The following is an 18,949-nucleotide window of genomic DNA, read 5'->3' as shown; positions in this document are numbered from 1 at the left end:
GACCCTGTTGAGCCTTGTCGAGGAAGCAAGGGGCATCACCGCTCTGATTCCCGGGCAGAGGTCGTGGAGAACCCCAGGTGCTTTGTGCAGATGAAGGTCTTTTCATTTAAGAAACCCTTTTTTCTCCTGTCAGAGTAAGTGGACCCCCAGTCGTCTAGTAGGAGCTGGTGAAGCACAGTAAGTCAAGGGCTGGGTTGGCCCAAGGATCCCAGCATTTCTAGAAGCATCAGAGAGGAGATGGCTTCTTGCCAATGGGAGCCTCTGAGCTCCAGTGTGAGGACCCCAGGGCCCCGTCAGCATGAGGCATTCCCCTGAACCAGAAGGGGAACAGACGGGACTGACGGAAATGGGGCCAAGGAGGGAGGGAGACGTAGGGGAGGAGGGAAACCGTCCCGACCCCTTCCCACCCTCACCTCTGGGACTCCCACCCTCAGGAAGCTGTGGCTGATACCTTGATGAGTAAAAAACTAATTTCTGTTTTATTTCTTCTTAGCCAGAAGAATCCAGTTTTGGTTCTTTCAAACAAAAGCAAAGGATAAGTCCCAGTTGGTCCTTGGTTTCCCTGGTAGACCTATAATTATGATATTTAACCAAAATATTTTTCAGGATTTGAGTTCTGTTGGGGTGGGAGAATGCTAGAGTCACCTAAACGTGCAGTTCCTGAGGAAGTTCAAAAATGATTTCTTTTTATAAGAATATTAAAAAAAAAAAAAAGAAAAAAAGGAAACCACTTAAGAAATCCTGACTTCCCAGGCTCAATGGAAGGGTAAACTCTGACAAGCAGAGGGAGGAAACATAACTGTCACTTTTTTCAGTAACAAGTATTAGCTTAAAAGAAAATCTACACCATCCACATGCTACTGAAAGTCCTAACTTCCTTCCCCGTGCATGGATATATGTGCACACATGTGGATATGTGTGTGTAACGTATGTGTGAGTGTGTGGTCACGTGTGTGCGCGCAAGTGTGAGTGGACATATGTGAGCGGACACATGTGTGTGGACACGTGTGTGTACATGCATGTGTGAGTGGACATGTGTGTGTATGTGTTGCCACATGTGTGCATGCATACAGGAATCTGAATGGCAGCAATCTCTTGAGCCAAAGCTGCTCTGTGGTTTTAACAGTTGGACCTTGTTTACTTTAGTGGCAAAATGGGAATAACTACAAATACCAAGCTTTCCTCTCCTTGAGTTCTCCTGGATCTTCCAGTGAAAATTTATTCCTGAAATTTACTCCTCAGATTCCCATTCTAGGGACTGCCGAACTGCTCTGTTAACATGTTAAATAAACATAATCATCCTGAATTCACTTAACTTTTTCATCAGTGTTGGATGCATTTTCTGGTGGGCCTTGCCTAAGTATTCCCAAGCAGTTATGTAGGTCACTAATTTTTTTCCATCCACAAGAATGCCAAGTGCTTAAATAAACCTACCACATTCATAATGTTCTGCTAAGTGCTTTAGGGAAACTTAAAAAAAAAAAAAAAAGGTTTCAAAGATAAGGCTTTTGCCCTCTGGAGGAAAAGTCCATCTTCCTTTAGGATAACCAATGAATGAATGAGGGTAAACGCTTCATATGTCAGGGGCTACACAGACAGGGTGGCCACGAATGTCGGCAGCCGAGTTGAAAGTGGATTCACAGCAGCGACCACCGCCAGCTCCCCTTCCACAGTATAAATGAGAAGGGTTAATATTACAGGTACGTGGGGACTTTTTTAAGTTCAGGGACTAGAAACTTTATTTTTAATGCGCCCCCCCACCCCCAACTGTAAGTATATGCTAACACCCTGGTGTACAACCTGTGAAAGTCACACCTGTATTCGGGGCGGCCTGAATTCATTAACAACTTTCCAATGTGTTGGTGCTAACATATGGCATTTAATTATGGCCTCTGAATCCCAGAGTCTACTTTGAATTTCAAAATGATTTCTTCCTTTTCCAGTGCATCAGCAAATGACTGCAGGGGGACACCCAGATCCCCATCTCTACAGGCCTCACCCTCCCCAGACGACAGCGTCCCCTCACACTGGCTCTCGTGAGCCTGGAACTGGAGCCCAGTCACTGGGGGTTTCAGAGGCCTTGAGGAAAGAGATGGGGGCTTAAGTGGCACTTCTGGATGCGAGACTCTCGGGACCCTTGATAGACCGTGAGGCTGGAAGTTAAAGCAGAATGAACCTGGCATTCTGTCCAGAGTCAAAAAAGAATCCTTGAAGCTAGGAGCGTGACCTCCCAAGGGCACACAGCTCCAGCCCTTGGCACCCCAAGTCCAGAACCAAAGGCAACCACCACGACTTCCTCATTATCCACTGCTGGACTGACTTCAGACCCAGCAGCTGCCTTTAACTTTCAAGCCTGCACAGTCGGTTGCTCTTTCTGCATAGTGATGGAGGATTAAAAGCTGCAGACAGGCCCTCTGATGGGAGAGAAAATGAAAAAGTGTGTGTGTATGTGAGTGTGGCTGGTCCCTGCAATAATCCACGCCTCCTCAAATGCTCTTCCAGTACCATCCACTCAACTAGGTGCAAGGGAAAATCCACCACAAAAGGTGGATGCTGTTGAGACCCGGGCATATGTCCAGTGCGTTCTCAAAATCCCTGATGTTTTATTACTGGTCCAGAGTAGGATCTTTTTTTTGGATGCCTGGTGCAGTAGAAGTGCAAGAACATGAAGTACTGATGAAAATGCTGGGAGTCTGCATAAATGTGTTGGAGGCTGCAGCTCACGCCAGAGCCACTGGAAGCACAGGTTCCAGGAAGGGTGGAGATCTCGCAGGTTTGTTCCAGAAAACACTCAAGTGCAGGGAACACCCAAGAGCAGACTCACATTTCTGGGGGGGCTTCCCTGGTGGCTCAGTGGTAAAGAAGCTGCCTGCAATGCAGGAGACCTGGGTTCGATCCCTGGACAATGAAAGGTAAACCCACTCCAGTATTCTTGCCTGGGAAATCCCATGGACAGAGGAGCCTGGCGGGCTACAGTCCATGGGATCATAAAGAGTCGGACATGACCTAGTGACTGAACAACAAACAACATTTCTGGGCTCACCACAGAGGTTCCCTTTGTCAAAATCCCTGAGTGGACAAAAGCTTAAAGGAGTGATTGCTTTTCTGGAATTCATTTGTCCATCACTAATGAATCTGTGATGAATCTTGCTCAGCAAATATGAAGTTGGAGAAATCTGAACACACTGCTAATGAAGAGAGTAACTGTCTCACTATGATGAGTCCTTTGTGCCATCCATAAATGTCAGCAAACTCAGAAAAAAAAAAAAGTGCAATTAGAGCTCGTTATACTTCTTTCACAGCCACAGGAGCTATTTTGAGCATCTGAGCCCAAGAAATCTTGGTGCTCTCTGAGCTGCAGAAACTATGAAAAAGTGAAAGTGAAAGTCTCTCAGTCGTGTCTGACTCTTTGTGACCCCATGGACTGTAGCCTGCTAGGCTCATCTGTCCATGGAATTCTCCAGACAAGAGTATTGGAATGGATAGCCATTCCCTTCTCCAGGGGATCTTCCTAACCCAGGAATTGAACTGGGGTCTCCAGCATTGCAGGCGGATTCTTTACCAGCTGAGCTACCAGGGAAGTCCTGCAGAAACTACGTTTACCTGTCAAAAATGCCACGTGACATCAAAAAGGCCTGCAGTTTGTAGCCCTGGCTTTGGGACATAATACCTTTCTCTTTCTTCCACTCAGGTCCAAGGAGGACCCTGAAGTCTGCTCATGACTATGCAAGGCGGGGGTCCACCCGAGCCTCTACGAAGAAGAGCGCTTTAAAAGCCACCTTCGGTCCCTTTATGCTATTTGACCTTTTGTTTCCTAACTGAAAATTCAGAAAATGAAGTTCAGTCTGCAAGCCAAGGGACCAACGGCCCAGAAAGGTTTGGGGGTTTTCCTTTGTGTGTTCAGACCCAAGCTTTGGCAGGAAGTCTAAGGCTGGAAGGGCCGGCTTCTGCTCTCAGGAGGCACCAGAGAAGCTGCTCCTGAGGGCTGGAGATATGTCGCCAGCGGAGCAGATGGATGCTCGCCTCGCACCAGGTGTGACGCTAAGCTCTGCAGGTGACAACTGCGGGATGACAGTGTCAGGTGGGCCTTAAGGGCGCAGCACAGACTAGAAGACCACAGCCCCTCTTACAGCTGGAGACTGGGAGGCTGGGTGAGGTGAGAGGAACTTGCCCAAGGTCACAGCCAACAAGTGCAGGGACGGGGTCAAGTCCAGGCTCCCCGAAAGAGGGTGCTTCTTGAGACATGGCATTTCTGGGTATTTGCTCCTCTTGATAAAACGGTACCCAGTCCTGCTTGGCTTTTGAGGCTCTGCAAAACGGGCTGTGCCCCCAAAAGTTGTATCCTGTTGCTGTGGCTCCAGACCCCAAGCAGACACCACCCTCAGTGTCCAGAGGAGTCAGAGGGCGGCGGGCTGTTCTGAACCTCCCCGCAGCCACCCCACGGACAGTCAGGGTTTGCGCCTGCCCAGCAGAAAATGCAGAAGACACCTTCTCTCGTTCAATTCTTCAGGTATTTTGAGTCACACGTTTCCAACTCGGTTCTCTCTTTTGTCACGTTTATCATGATGGCCTAAGGCTCAAATGAAGCCTCTTCTGCAGACTTTGATCCCATGACCGGTGTCCTGACAGTCTGGATGATTATGGAGCCAAAGGACAGGGAGCATCTCCTGGTGGCTGGACATACCAGCATGACCTTCGCTGACGGAGTTCACCCCACAAATACCAGCTCCATTCCTTCCCTCTCCCAGGAGGAAGAGAATGGACTGCAGACATGCCCGCCTGGAGCAACTGGGCTCGGGGAGCCCGCCTTCTGCCTGGGCAGACGCACTTGGCTCAGGGCCTAAGGGCCAGGGAAGAATTGGGTGGTGACACCAGGCAACCTTTTATACAAGCGCTCAGTCACTTACAGCACTATCCCAAATATCTAGGAAAAAAGCTCAGCTCTGAGAGGCAGTTACCTTTATTCCTATTCCTATTCTATGAATGAGATTAAAGTCCAGTCTTTCCATGACTGTTAAGATACCGAAACTAGTGACAACAAACATTGAGTTCCAGGAGGGAATGGACAGTGTCTTTTGCGTCCTTTTCTGCTTTTAAAAATTCACTGCTGCAGCCCCAGCCCCTGGCAACCTGCTCGACACAGAGTAACTGATGAAGAATTATCAAACAAAGGACGAAGCGACTGGACTAAGATCCCACAAGAAAGCAGTGGCGGGTTTTAGACCCTCTGACACCTAACACCATGACTGCGATAAAGAACTGTAGGGAAAAGGGAATCAGGCCCGCAGAGAAGGGTGCGGCTGGTCAGCATGGTGGTGAAGCACCAGTGTTTGCTCCCCGCCAGGCGAACCAGTGCCAGCAGCAACCCCATACGGCAGGGAACTAACTTCCTTCAAAACTTTCCAGTCGATGGGGCCAGAAAATGGGATGCGCTACAATCAGCAAAAACACACCTCTTGGAGAGGCAGAGCCTCATCATAATTTACACATGCGGATATGCAGATCTCCGAGTGCCTGGCTTCTGCCCCATGACTAATTAATGAGGTGCAGAGCTGCCTGGAGGCCGGAAACCACGCTGATTGTGTCAGTCTTGTGGGATGGGGGTGCTGGGCTCCAGGAAGGCAGGAGATTCCTCTAACATACGTTCAGTCAATCCCAAGAACAAAACCGGGAGAGACGGTCTGCACAAGTGGAAGCAGAAACTCTAGAGAAATGTGCCCGTCAACCCTCTGGTGTCACGGAGAGGCAAGTCAATTATTCCATGGACCTCACCAAATGCATACATTTTTTTTTTTGTACTTAAGTGTGTGTTTATTAACCAGCAGACTGAATTCTGAATGAATATAGATGCAAATGCATGGGTACAACCTAGAGAAAAGTGCAATGAGACACTCTCAAAGCCAGAGGACCAAAGGAAAGGGAGAAAAAAAGTCAGCCTAAGTCCTGGTGGGTGAGGCCCTCCTCACCTGGCTTCTCTGCCTGGTGTAAGGTCATCCCTCCCCCTCGGGCGCCTGTGCCGCTGTCAGAGGAGGTAAACAAGAGCCAAAGGCCACAGGGTCACCATACCGATCACATCCCAAACAGAGGGACACGGAAAACCGCTTCTTGTAGCATCTGCACAGGTCTTTATACCAGATACAGGAGGGATGGGACTGAAGCTCATGTTTCTCCAGAGGTGCCCACCCCGATGGAAGCTCCTGGAACACATCTCTCCACCTTCCCCAGAGAAACAGCTAGTTCCTCCCTGCACCCTCTCCCCCCGCCAGCCTCACTTCTGTGCTTAAGAAAACAGACATTAATAGAAGACAATTGGTCACCACCTACCGTTTGATTTTTCACTATCTGCAGGTTTCATCTGAATGGGATGATGCATCTAAAAACAGAAAAGTGAGAAGGTAAGGCAGATTGAACAACAGTTCAACAGTCTCAGAAACCCCATGCTGTTCAACAAGACGACGGATACTGTTATAAGGGCATTTAAATAATAACAAGACCTCTCTCAGTTAACAGGAACTATTATATATTAAATGCAAGATGTATTTGATGTTCAGCAACAGGATGCTTTTAAGTCCCAAGGCTCTCTGACATGGTATCTTAAGACGTGAGCTTTGCAGTCAGGCTCAAGTTCATAACCTGGTTCTACCACTCAGTGTGGTTTCTACCTAGATCTGACAGGGGATTCTGGCTCTGCCGTTCATTACAGCGGTGTGACCTTGGGCAGGCGTCTTCTCTGAGCCTTAGTCTCCTCATCTGTAAGATGGAGATGACATCTATATAGTAGGGCTGGAGAGAATTACCAAGAGAAGATGCATGTGATGAGCTTAACAAATGAGGCATAGGAAAAAACAGCTATCTTTATTTTGTATTATTACAAATGATTACAGATGGTCCATTTTTCTCCTGGTCATTCTACATCTGCTGCATGGCTGTTTCTTGGGTTTTAGAGTTCTGAGTAATTTGCAGGTTGACCCACTGATTGATTTAGGTGTCATAATCTCATTTTTATTAAACATGAAGTATGAGACAGGAATGCAGAGGCAGTGAAGGAATGGACAGAAGGCGAGAGGGAGGGAGGAAAGAATGAGGGAGGGGCTGACAATCATGCTCAGTGTGCATGTAGGTGCAGAAAGCACCCGGGAGAACGTGGTACCAAGATCCTGCATCTTGGAGGAACAAGATGCTCCGTGCTCTTTAAATGATGCCAATCACACTCCTGTGCGTGATCTGCAGAGTTGACTCCAAGCACAGAAAGCTGCCACCATTCCAATTAAAATAAATTCCTCAAATGACTTTCACGGGTTCTCTCGCTTCATATTTCATCCTACCCCAAGGACTGTCGACGCCACGGGGTAGATGGAATCAGTGGCTGTGCAAATGCTTTTATTATAATGGGTCCCATTCTCTCTGAACCTTTAATTTCCCCAGTGGACTTTCCTCACTTGCCAGTCACAGCTCCGGGTTTTATCTAATTTAAATGAAAGGGGAATGCTACTTGGCTCTGGCACCGAAATGATGGGAAGTGATTATCGGGCGGTCGAGACCACGTGCACCTAATGCCTGCCAGGGTCTTCCAGACACTAGAGGAAGAGGACGAGAGAGCAGTACTGGGGGACGAGAGGCTAAATAATTCAGAGCTGCTTCGTTTACGCTCCAAGGCAAGATGCTCTTACGCACAGAACACAGGCCTTGAGGTGTGGGGTCTACTTGTATTCCCACTCCACTCATTAATACATTCAATTTGTAGAGAAGAGACCAGCATGAGAGTAGAATGCTTAGGGGTCAGTAAGCAGACTTGTCTTTTCAGAAAAGGGGCTGAAAAGTGGGAGTCCAGGGGAGCAGGCACTTCGCTCTGCCTGGTGAGGGCGGTGGGGGTGTCGTGGCCCCATCTGCTTTGAGTCCTAAAGGCTGGCGGACTTGCCAGCAGAGGAGGGGGCAGCCTGAAACCAGCGGACTGTCCTGCACAAAGACGCGGTGGCGGTGAGGAGGCGCCCGGCCCTCCGGAGGCAGCACACAGTGTGAGTGCGTGTGTCGGGGGCGCCGGGGCAGCCGGTGTTCAGGCTGTTGACAACCTCACAGACCAAGGAGTTTCAATTTCACCTAAAAGTCAGCGATCAGGTGTAGAATGTTTAAGCAGCAAAGCCACGAGTTCCCATTTGCTTTCTAGGAAAGTCACCTTTGGCTGTAGCGTTGGAGGGAGGAGACTCAGGAGGCAAGGGGGACATTTTAGAGGCGACTGACTACCAAGAGCCCCGGGAGCTGGTGAAAGTCTGAACCTCAGAGGTAACTGGCTGGTGGTGGCAGAACCCCAGGCCTGGACAACTGAACGTACAGCGGGGCCCTGGCCAGTTCACCTCACTTCTGTGCCCTGCATATAACGCTGTGCCCTACAAGTAACGGCCTAAACAGGGCAAACTCGAGAAAGCAGTCCGGGCAGCAGGTGGGCAGAGGCTGAGGGACACAGGTCAGGATGCCCTGCGTTTGGTGTGAAGCTGGAAACGCGGGTCTCGGGCTGCCAGGACGGCTCTGGGAGCGGGCTGATGCCACAGGTGTGGCTGAAACTGTCCAGAGAAGGAACTCAGTGAAGGGGGACGACAGCCAAGGGCAGAACCACGGGGAACAGCTGGGAAGAGGGGTTGTCAGAGGGACAGAGCAAGGGCCAACCCAGAGAAGCAGGAACAGAACCGCGGGCCCCACAGGCGTCACGCAGGGAGAGTTTCAAGAACAAGCTGGTGGTCAGAGCAAGTGCTGTTAGATGCTACGATGAAAGTGCCCCATGGTCCTTCTGCATCTGGCAATACAGACTTAAAAAAAAAAAATTATCAAAACAGCTTCTGTGGGGGTACTGGGGGCCAGAATGCCAACCTGCAGGTAGTGGGAGGGTAACAGGAAAGGTAATGGTTGATATGATAGACGCAGATAATTACTTCGAGATTTGTTCTAAGAGGCGGCGGGAGGAGGACAGGAAGCTTGGTGGATGATGAGGGTGGAGTCTTTCCAGATTGGAAACACACGTACAGGTCAATGAGCTGAAAAGACTCAAGATGAATTTCACAGGTTAAAAGTACAGGAGAGATAAGAGTACCACCATTATATACAGGACGCAAAAATTCAATGAATAGGATTCTTGCATTCAAGACTCTGCCAACCCAACATGGTTGGCATGACATGTACATGGTTGACTGACATGCACATAAGTAAAGGAGAAAGCTGGTGATGAGGATCAGAAAAGTATTACACAGAGAGTGCTGTGAGTCCTCAGATCCATCAGCGACGTGCACAGAGGTCTGGATGAGGAAATCTAGGAGCTGCAAGGACAGAATCATTTGACTAAAGCTGCCAAGGGCCCTGGGAATCATCTCGTCCAATACTCTCAACGTCTGAAGGGAACAAGGTACTCCACTAAGGACACACGGCTGGTTAATGACAGAGCTGGGATCAGAAATCAGAGTTCCCTACTCTTCAACCAGGGCTGATTCCCACAAACTGCATGGCTGCCCCCACAGATGCCCAACACGGTGTTTGGACTCCTGAGCCTGGGAGGAGGAACCGCGGGTGCCCGAGAGATGCTCACTTGGAGGCGCCAGCAATAGCCCCTTGGGGGAAAGTAGTCCTCCTCTGCCTTCCCACCACACTTTATCAACAGAACTTCACCATGGGTATTGTGCAAAAGACTTGACTCTGGGTTTTCCTGCTGTTGCTGAGAACTGACTCTGATTCTGATCTAAGACTACCCAGAAGGCTCAGGAATGTACCAGTGGGAGCAATAAAACAGCTGTGGCCACTTTGGCCTTGAATTTGGTATTTTTGAACTTGAACTCCTGGATCCAGAGAGGAGAAGGAGGGATCTCCTCATGGAGATCTGGATTGTCAGACCAAGGTGATTCTGAACGGCTGGTCACCCTACTCCAGGGATGTTCTGAAACCAACCGTGATAATGTATGTAAAGCACCTTGACCTTCTTAGAGAGACGTGTTCAATCAGGATTGTATTAGGAATGGCTCATTATCACGAACAGTTCACTTGAGTTACAAATTCCTGATCAGATACAGGATGTAAATGTCAAGGAAGACAAAAAATAATGGTTAGGAGGAGTCATTCTCATAATGTTATGTCACTTCCTCAAAGTCTTATGATTCCAAGAACTTTGGGAGAACTTGTTGAGTGGAGCAGGGAAGTTCCTGGAAAGGAGGGGACATTCCAGTTTAAAGTTTCAATATAATATAATATTATAATATAGGGAGATTCCTCCCCTCTAACAGGAAATGGTGTCAAAGAGTCACCTCAGTAGGGTGCTGAGACAACTCACACATTCTCTTCACTCCGCTCTGTTACATGGTGGGAATAATGGGTAAATAAGCGTTCTCATCAAAACAGTGCCTAACGTAAGGGTGAAGAGAGACACACCAGGCGTTTTCCTCACGCGGCGTGGGGCCTCAGACACACACCCGCCAGAAAGGAAGGGCATGCGCCGAACACGTCTCAGCTGGAGCGATGGTCAGGCTCACTCCTGAAGGGACCCTGATGCTCACCAGGACTTGAGTGGAGGGCATTTCAGGGAAGGAGCAACCTACCTGAAGGAAGAGAGTCAGAGAAACGAAGTCACACTGCTCCTAATGAGTGATGATGATGCATCCTAACCAACAGAGGGAGCGACGGATGTCGCCAGAGACCGTTCACCAAACCCCAAATAACAAAGCACTTCACGGCCCACCGTCAGGGATAAGTTCACGGATCAGAGAAGTTCAGGCACAGGGAAAACAGCGCACTCTCAGCCCTGAAATACAACGGCCCTGGGATGGCAGCCAGAGGCCACACCTCACTGCCTTCCTTGAGGACTGAAGGTGACGCCCGTGGCATCGGAACTGAAGCTTGGCAACACAGCTTTTGTCACGATGGGGACATTGGCCACCTCCACCGCCCGAGCTGGAGGGCGGGGGTATGCACCTTCCGGGAAGAAGGCCCAAGAGCTTGGCCGTCACTGTTCCAGTCCCCTTCCTGGATCAGTTACACGCATTCACTCTTTTTTAGATCCTTTACCCACAAGGGCCATTACAGAGTATTGAGTAGAGTTCCTCGTGCTACATAGCAGGTTATCTTATATATACTAGTGTGTACATGTCAAGCCCCATCTCTCAGTTTATCTCGCCTCTTTCCCCCCTTGGTAGCCATTCATTTGTTCTCTACATCTGTGATCCTATTTCTGTTTTATAAGCAAGTTCATTTGTTCTTTTTTTTTAGATTCCATATACAAGCGATTTCATGTTATTTGTCTTTCTCTGTCTTACTTTACTCAGTGTGACTAGGTCCATCTGTGTCACTGCAAATGGCATGACTTTGTTCTTTTCAATGGCCAGATAATATTCCATTGTATATATGTTAAGAGGCATTTCATTACTCCAAGGCTGCATCTCCATCATTACAAAGGGTCGGCTGGGTCTGAAGAAACCTTTGCTGGTCTGTATTGTTATGATCTGTCTACATGGTTAGAGGAGCCTAGGGATTTATAACCTCTAGTCAGTGGCACTGACAGGGTGGCTTCCTTGAGGCCTGGAGGGACGGCAGCAGTGAATCTAAGCATGTGTGGTGCTAAGTCACTAAGCTGTGTCCAGCTCTTTGCAACCCTATGGACAATAGCCCACCAGGCTCCTCTGTCCATGGGATTCATTCTCCAGGCAAGAATACTGGACTGGGTAGCCATTTCCATCTCCAGGGGATCTTCCTGACCCAGGGATTGAACCCTCATCTCTCTCTGTCTCCTGCACTGGCAGGCGGGTTCTTTACCACTAGCCACCTGGGAAGCCCAGTGAGTCTAAGACTTGAGTCCACCTCAGCTGCCCTTGGAGCAGAGGCTGCAGCAGGGCTCTGGCTTTCCCACTCCAGGTTCCCCACAGCAGAGGGCCTGTCCCAGGGAAATGGCAGAATCAAGTATTTTGGAAACAAATCTGCTTCATGGCAGCGCATTTAACTTAACAGAGTTCATCAAGCTTACATTTCTATGAAGAAAGCCTTCTAAACCCATTTCCTTGAAGACTGCTTTGCATGTGAATTTGTTTTGTATTTGAATTTGTGTTACATTTTATTACAGAACAGTGACATCATACCTCACATTCCACAGTAAGGTATTGGGTAACTTGTTGGTTTCTATTTAGTCCTACTTACTTAAAGGCAAATGAAATCTATAGATAAACAACTAGGATTTACTGTATATTATAGGGCATTATGTTCAATGTTTTGGAATAAGCTATAATGGAAAAGAATAAAGGAATATATATGTACATACATATATATGTATATATGAATCACTTTGCTATATACCTGAAACTAATGTAACATTAGTTATCAACTATATATATCAACTAATCAACTATATTTCAATGAAACAAAGAAATGCAAATGAAAGGGGGACTATTCAAACAGATTCCAGAGAAACTGGTTGTTACTTTCAGTTACATCTGAGTGTTCAGTATTGATCATAAAAGCAAAGGGCACGGTGACCGCAGTGCCCTGAGCTGCTGTTCTCAGGGGGCCGACAGGGCCCCTCCTCTCTGACGTGGGCTAGTTTTCATCCCACGCCTCCACTCTCTCAGGAAGCTGTCAGCTTCACAGGGCACCAGCCTCCAGGAGCAAGCCTCATCCCGTATCCTGCCTCCTAATGGTGAGTGCGTGACCCCCGGCCCTCCCTCGGCTTCTCCCCCACATGCACAGGGGGCCCTCGATGTTGGCAGGACCTGCTGCTTCTCACTCTGGAACGTGTCAACCTTGGATGCGTCACTAGGAGCCTGGCTGTGGCTCACAGAAATGAAGATGAGGATGTATTATAGGGTCAAGGCGCCCCTCAAAGGCTGTGGAGGTGACGGCAGGAGGAGGAGGCCACAGATGCCCCTGGCAGCAGCCGTCACCACCCTTGTTATGAGTCCCATCACATCCCAGTGACAAAGACAAGCCTGGACCACAGCCGCCAGCACCCACGAACCACACTCTATGAAGTCTGAGTTATTTCCCCAGATCTTTCTGCCTTGATCCTGTGATGGCTAAGGAGGTGATTCTGAGCTGAAACGGCCAGTGTTAACCCAGATGGAGGCTGGAAGACACAGGACCCTGTTTCTTGCACCAAGGAGAATTTGTGTTGAAACTTGTTTAACCTCAGCCATCACCAAAGGATGAATGAACCACCTTTAACACCAGACTCAATATAAAACATGCCATTTTTTAACCTGAAATGGGTTTTACAGAGTCACCACCATGCATCTCATTATTAACCCCATTGTGACCCCTAGAAAGAGCAGCCGTGATGGCACATGTTATAAGCTTACTGCCCACAAAGTATTTAAAAGGAGAGAGAGGGGAGGGAAGAAGTGAATGCATGAAAATTAACAGACTCCACTCAGGACAGACGAACTGGAGTTTTTCTTCTGCTCCCTGACAACGCAAACCTGACTCATGGGGAATATACTTCATATCTTGTTGGACAGCAGACTCTGAGATACCAAAGGCATCTACACTTCCTGAATTTTTCTCCAAAATGTTTTGCAAATGGGCAAAAATAAATTTCCAAAGAACTGCCACCAGCTGGATGCACGCCATCACCCAAAGGCAGATGCATTGTCAAGGGATCTTCTACGACCATAAGGAACTCCCAGAGCCATAGAGGCTCCCCCATCTCTCTAGGTAGGAAATTCTGCCATTTCCGTCACTGCTTTTCATACTCTGCATAGAGCAGACTGGGAAGAAACAGAGTGAGTTTTAGGAATGTTGACCTATCAGTATTGAATAAGGATCTCTGATTTTCTCTGATTTTTGAAAATGGTGATGTATCACTAAACTTCCCAAAACATCTTTAACAGGGTGCTGCCTCTGCAAGAATACAGCTGACCAAAGTCACCTGTGGGATCTGTCTCCATCAGGATGAAGCTGGGCTTGGCGCTCACTGTTGTGTTTGCTATGTAAGTAGAGAATTTAGGCAATTTTGGTGAAAACTGAGGAAATCTCCCCTGTGCTCGCTCAGTTTTCCTGGGCTAAGCATTGATTGCTGTAGGCATTTTATATGTATCCTAACTAATTTAATTCTCACAACAACCCTGAGATAGATGTGAATAAGGAACTAAAGGGACTGGGCTGGGGGAGGGATGGAAGGAGAAGGACAGAGAGAGACGAAAGAACTTGGCTGAGGCAGACACAGCACATCGGCAGTGGGGCAGGGATTTGAACTGGGACCATCTCAGGCTGGAGCACAGACTTTCAACCCCTACTGCATACTGAGCCTCCCTCAGCATATCCAGACAGCTATGCTGTGAGATGGTGGTTTCTAAGAACCGAGAGCATTACCAAAATCTCCTCTTCCACTCTAGACATAAAGGCTATCTCAGTCTGTAGGGTACCTCCCAATTAGAAACTTATGTATGAATGTGTGTATGTGTATATATGTATACATCATATATATTTCACATGCACATATGAAATACATATTTTAAAGACTTATTTAAACAAAAAAAACCCCAGTTCAGCAATTTTTCCCACCTCTCACTCCCAGCGTCTGGCAATCACCTATCCTCTGTATCTGTGAGCTTTTTTTTAAAAATTAATTTTTAGATTCCACATAAAAGGGAGATCATAAAATATCTGTTTTTCTGTGACTTATTTCAATTTTGCGTAATACCTTCAGGGTCCGTCATTTGTCCAAAGGCAAGATTTCATTTTTTAAACAGCTGAATGATATTTCATTATCAATGTATATATGTATATATACACAAATATATATATACATACATATTTATACATGAAACAATTTCTTTATCCATTCATCCAACACTTTGGTAGCTTTCACATCTTGGCTCTTGTAAATAATGCTGCAAGGGACATGGGAGTACTGGTTATCTTTTTCAAGTTAACGTCTTTGTTTCTTTCAGATAAATACCTAGAAGGAGAACTGAGGTATCATATGATAGTTCTATTTTTAATTTTTTTGAGGAAATTCCACACTGTTTTTCATAGTGGCTGCATCAATTCATATTCCTACCAACAGTGGACAAAGGTTCCCTTTTCTCCACATCCTCAGCAACACTTTTTACTTTTTACCTTTTTGAAAACAGCTTTCTGACAGGTGTGAAGTTAGAGCTCACTGTGGTTCTGATTTGCAATTCCCTGAAGAATATTGATGCTGAGCATCTTCTCGTGTGCCTATTGGCAATCAAGATGTCTTCTTAGGAAAAATGTCTATTCAGATCTTCTGCCCATTTTTAAAATCACATTGTTTTTTTGCTACGGAGTTTATGAGTTCCTTATATGTTTTGAATATTAATCCCTTGAATATATGATTTGCAAATAATTTTCTCCCATTCACTAGATTGTCTTTTCATTTTGTCAAGTCTGCTTTGCTGTGCAGAAGTTTTTTAGTGTGATGTAGTATCACTCATTTATTTTTTGCTTTTCTTGCCTTTGCTTTGGTGACAGTTTAAAAAAAATCATTATCAAGAGCTATGTCAAGGAGCTTGCCACCTATGTTTTCTTCTAGGAATCTTATGATTTCAGGTCTTGTATTAAAATCTTTAATCCATTTTCTTAATTTTTGTGTATTGTGTGAGACAGAGGTCCAGTTTCCTCAACATCATTTATTTGAGACTGTTCTTTGCCCATTGTATATTCTTGGCTCTTCTGTCATGAATTAATTGACCATATATATGTGAGTTTAATTCCTGGGTCTCTATTCTGTTCTATGTCTGTTTTGAATGTCCACACCATACTCTTGATTTCTACCGCTTTGTAATACACTTTGAAATCAGGGGCATGCTGCTTTTAGCTTTGTTCTTTTTCAAGACTGCTTTGCCTATTCAGGGTCTTCTGTTGTTCCATACAAATTTTACAACTATTTGTTTTGTTTCTGTGAAGCATATCAGTGGAATTTTGACAGGGATGGCACCAAATCTGTAGCTTGCCTTGGAGAGTATAGCAACTATAACAATATTAATTCTTCCGATCATGAACACCGAATATCTTTACATTTATTTGTGCCTTCTTCTGTGCCTTTCATTAAGGTCCTGTAGTTTTCTATATACACTCCTTGGTTAAATTTATTATTTTAGATGCAATTGTAAATGGAACAGTTTTCTTAATTTCTTTCTGATATTTCATTATTAGTGAATAGAAACACAGCAGTTTTTTTTGTGTATTCACTTTGAATCCTGTGACTTTACTAAATCTGCTTATGAGTTCAAACAGCTTTTTGATGGAGTCTAAGGTTTTCTCTATATTATATCATATATCATCTTCAAATAGTGAGAATTTTTATGAAAAAGAGATAGATAGCTTAAGGTATTTATGAGACAACACCAAAAAGGACTGGCATTCATATTCCAGGGATCCCACAAGGAAAATAGACAAATGGGAAGAATAATTATTTAAGGAAATAATGGCTGAAAGCTTAGTTAACCTGGGGAAGGAAACAGACATTCAGATCCAGGAGCCCAGAGTGTTTCAAATAACTCAAAGAGATCCACACAAAAACAGATTATAATTAAAATGTCAGAAGTTAAAGACAAGGAAAGACCATTAAAAGCAGCAAGAGAAAAACAACTTATTATGTACAAAGAAGCCCCCATAAGATTACTAGCAGATTTTCCAACAGAAACAATGAAGGCCACAGGGAACGGCATAATACATTCAAAGTGCTGAGAAAACAAAACAGAAAACTCCCAACCAAGACTATGCTACCCAACAGATTCATCATTCAGAATTGAGACAGTTTTCCAGACAAGCAGAAACCAAGGGAATTCAGCAATACACCAGAAGAGTCATATGCCATGATCAAATAGGATTTATTCCAGGGATACAAGGATGGTTCAACATCCACAAATCAGTCATTGTGATACACTGTTTTAAAATAAAGCGTAACAATCATATGATCATCAACAGATGCAGAAAAAGTGTTTGACAAAATTCAACACGTATTTGTGAGAGAAAAAAAAAAACCTCTCAACAAAGGGGGTACAGAGGGAATGCACCTCAATCTAATAAAGGGCATGTATGACAAGCTCACAGATAACACACTAAACCATGAAAAAATGGAAAGCTTTGCCTTCAAGCTTAGCAACAGGCCAAGGATGCCCACTTCTGCCACTTTCATTGAACGTAATACTGGAAGTCTGAGCCACAGCAATGAGGCAAGAGAAAGAAATAAAAGACATACAGACCGGAAAGGAGGAAGTAAAATACTTTAGTCTCAGAACAAAAATGACTGTCTAGGTTTTCTCTATGGAAAAGGTAGGAAAGCAAACTTAAAATGCTGTCACGAGTCAAAGAAAAACAGCCTTACAGCCACACTAGGAAAGTATAGCTCTGATCTGTGTGCCATCTGACCACAAGGGAATTGTATGCTCTGATTCAGAGAGATTAAATGTTAGTTCTTCTACAGTTCCTTCAGGTGATTTAATATACATGCAAAATGGAATTAGACTGTGAAGTTTATATTATGGGCCAAGTTATCCAAAATGTTCTATACCTACGATGACGAGAAACAATTGATAACAAGCAAAATGAGCTCTCAGTCTACAAGAGAATAATAGTTTTGAATTACTGACAACTGATCCCGCATTTTGTGGTTTCTTCACAAACTGTTAGTGGGAAAAGTACACTGGAATCTATAAAAGGAATCAAGCATAGACCACTTATTAGAAAAGTCAGCACTGATAGAGGCAGGCACTGGTATTTGGCTTTATGATAGCTGACTGCATTGCGCAATGCCTGTTTCTATTTGAATGTGTGTGTGGTCACGCTCTGTCATGTCCATCTCTTTGCAGCCCCATGGACTACAGGCTGCCAGGCTCCTCTGTCCATGGAGTTTCCCAAGCAAGAATACTGGAGTGGGTTCCTACTTACAACTTCAGGGCATCGTCCTGACCCAAGGATCACACCCACGTCTCTTGTGTCTCCTGCACAGGCAGGGGGATTCTTCACTGCACCACCTGGGAAGCCAGGTAATCATCTGAACACTGCTTTGGAAGCCAGCTATCCTCACCACTACACCACCAGTGCTGAATACTGCTTTGGAAATTCTGGAGGACACTGAGCAGACAGTGGCCTTTTGGAGATGCAGATTCGGTGGTGGAAGCGGAGTGTATGGGACTCATTTATGCTTTGAGTCGCAGTGCTATTCCAAACGGTTCTTTGGTGCATCTCTACTAATAAGTTAATAGAGAAGGCACACAGAAAACTTTAAATGAATATTTGCCAACTTATATCTTTACAAAAGTGATCACAGCCAAGAATAAAAGAGGGTGTGAATATGACAATAACAAAGAAACATGTTACCCTTTCTCTTCCCATGGCAAATCACAACCAGAGGAAAAAACTTACAGTGGAAATGAATGACTATTTCTTCCTAATAGCCACTGATACATGTGAAGTGCTTAAAGCACTGCCTGCATGATATGTGCCCAATAAAGTTATCATTATCATTGTCATTACTATTTGACAAAGCCAAAGGAGATCGCTAAGGGAAAAGGCCCTATTCAAAACATGCTGGAAGGAACAGCCTTTCTTGGTCACATGGGAAGTATACAGCTAATACTGCTCCCAGCTTTTTCCATGTATAATAACAACCCAGTGAGAGGAAACAACCTACAGAACCCAGAATTATGTATCTGCTTTTGGCTTCTCGGGCTCCAAAGGCAGCCTGTTTTTGCTGTAATGTTACTAGCTATTTACATTTCTGTTACAATCGTGTGGTACACTAGAGGGGAAAAGTCAAGCGCATAACCATTTAGTCCTGGCAAAAAATAAATAAAATATCGCAGGAAAATTAGATTACTCTGGGTGGAATTATAGGAGGGGAGCTAGAGTCTGCTACGGTGATTAAGCCATCATTTCTGACAGATGACTCTAATCGCCTGTCAAATAGCATTCCTCAACCCCATCTGTAACTTGGCGTCCTCGTTACTCAGCCCATGTTACCTTC

The 18,949-nt window shown here is 45.6% G+C and overlaps 1 protein-coding gene across 7 annotated transcripts in view; it reads right to left on the bottom strand.

Annotated features, from left to right (window-relative positions):
- Nucleotides 1-18,949, bottom strand: part of CELF2 (CUGBP Elav-like family member 2) — a 545,942-nt gene that overhangs the window by 62,218 nt on the left and 464,775 nt on the right. For all 7 annotated transcript variants that reach the window (XM_065920970.1, XM_065920969.1, XM_065920972.1 and 4 more), the window contains one exon: nucleotides 6,325-6,373. In XM_065920970.1, the coding sequence (XP_065777042.1) occupies nucleotides 6,325-6,373 (49 nt within the window). The remainder of the gene's footprint in view (nucleotides 1-6,324; nucleotides 6,374-18,949) is intronic.

The sequence above is a fragment of the Muntiacus reevesi genome, chromosome 2 (genome assembly GCF_963930625.1).
Source record: "Muntiacus reevesi chromosome 2, mMunRee1.1, whole genome shotgun sequence".
Classification (NCBI taxonomy): Eukaryota; Metazoa; Chordata; class Mammalia; order Artiodactyla; family Cervidae; genus Muntiacus; species Muntiacus reevesi.
Note: the sequence above shows the minus strand (reverse complement) of the source record. Positions and strands in the feature narration are given on the sequence as shown.